Source organism: Eimeria mitis, genomic scaffold (assembly GCF_000499745.2).
Source record: "Eimeria mitis Houghton genomic scaffold, Emh_scaff778, whole genome shotgun sequence".
In the NCBI taxonomy this organism is placed as follows: Eukaryota; Apicomplexa; class Conoidasida; order Eucoccidiorida; family Eimeriidae; genus Eimeria; species Eimeria mitis.
The window spans coordinates 8,973-9,284 of record NW_013575714.1 but is presented as its reverse complement, the minus strand read 5'-3'; the positions used below and the strand labels follow the sequence as shown (position 1 = coordinate 9,284).

Genomic DNA, 312 nt, shown 5'->3' with positions numbered 1-312 from the left:
TCCAGAACCTCGTGCTGCAGCACCGGTTCTGGCTGCTGCTGCTGCTGCTGCATGCCTGCTGGGCCACCCATGACACCCCCGTATAGATCGCCTTGCTGCTGCTGAAGCAGTAGCAGCTGCTGCTGATGCTGCTGCTGCTGCTGATGCTGCTGCTGCTGCTGCTGCTGGTGAGCGGAAGCCCAAAAGTCTGTCGGGCTGTCCCAGCTTGGTGCAAGGTCAGGAGCAGCAGCAGCAGCGTGCTGCTGCTGCTGCAGTTGCTGGTGCTGCTGCTGCAGTGCTGGCCTGTCGATCCCCACACGGAGATGAGCGGGG

At 63.1% G+C, this 312-nt stretch overlaps 1 protein-coding gene across 1 annotated transcript in view; it reads right to left on the bottom strand.

The window, feature by feature from the left end:
* Positions 1-312, bottom strand: part of EMH_0022070 (uncharacterized protein) — a gene marked incomplete at both ends in the record, with an annotated part of 7,044 nt that overhangs the window by 4,579 nt on the left and 2,153 nt on the right. Inside the window, one exon of the mRNA XM_013501877.1 lies at positions 3-312. Coding sequence (XP_013357331.1) covers positions 3-312 — 310 coding nt within the window. The remainder of the gene's footprint in view (positions 1-2) is intronic.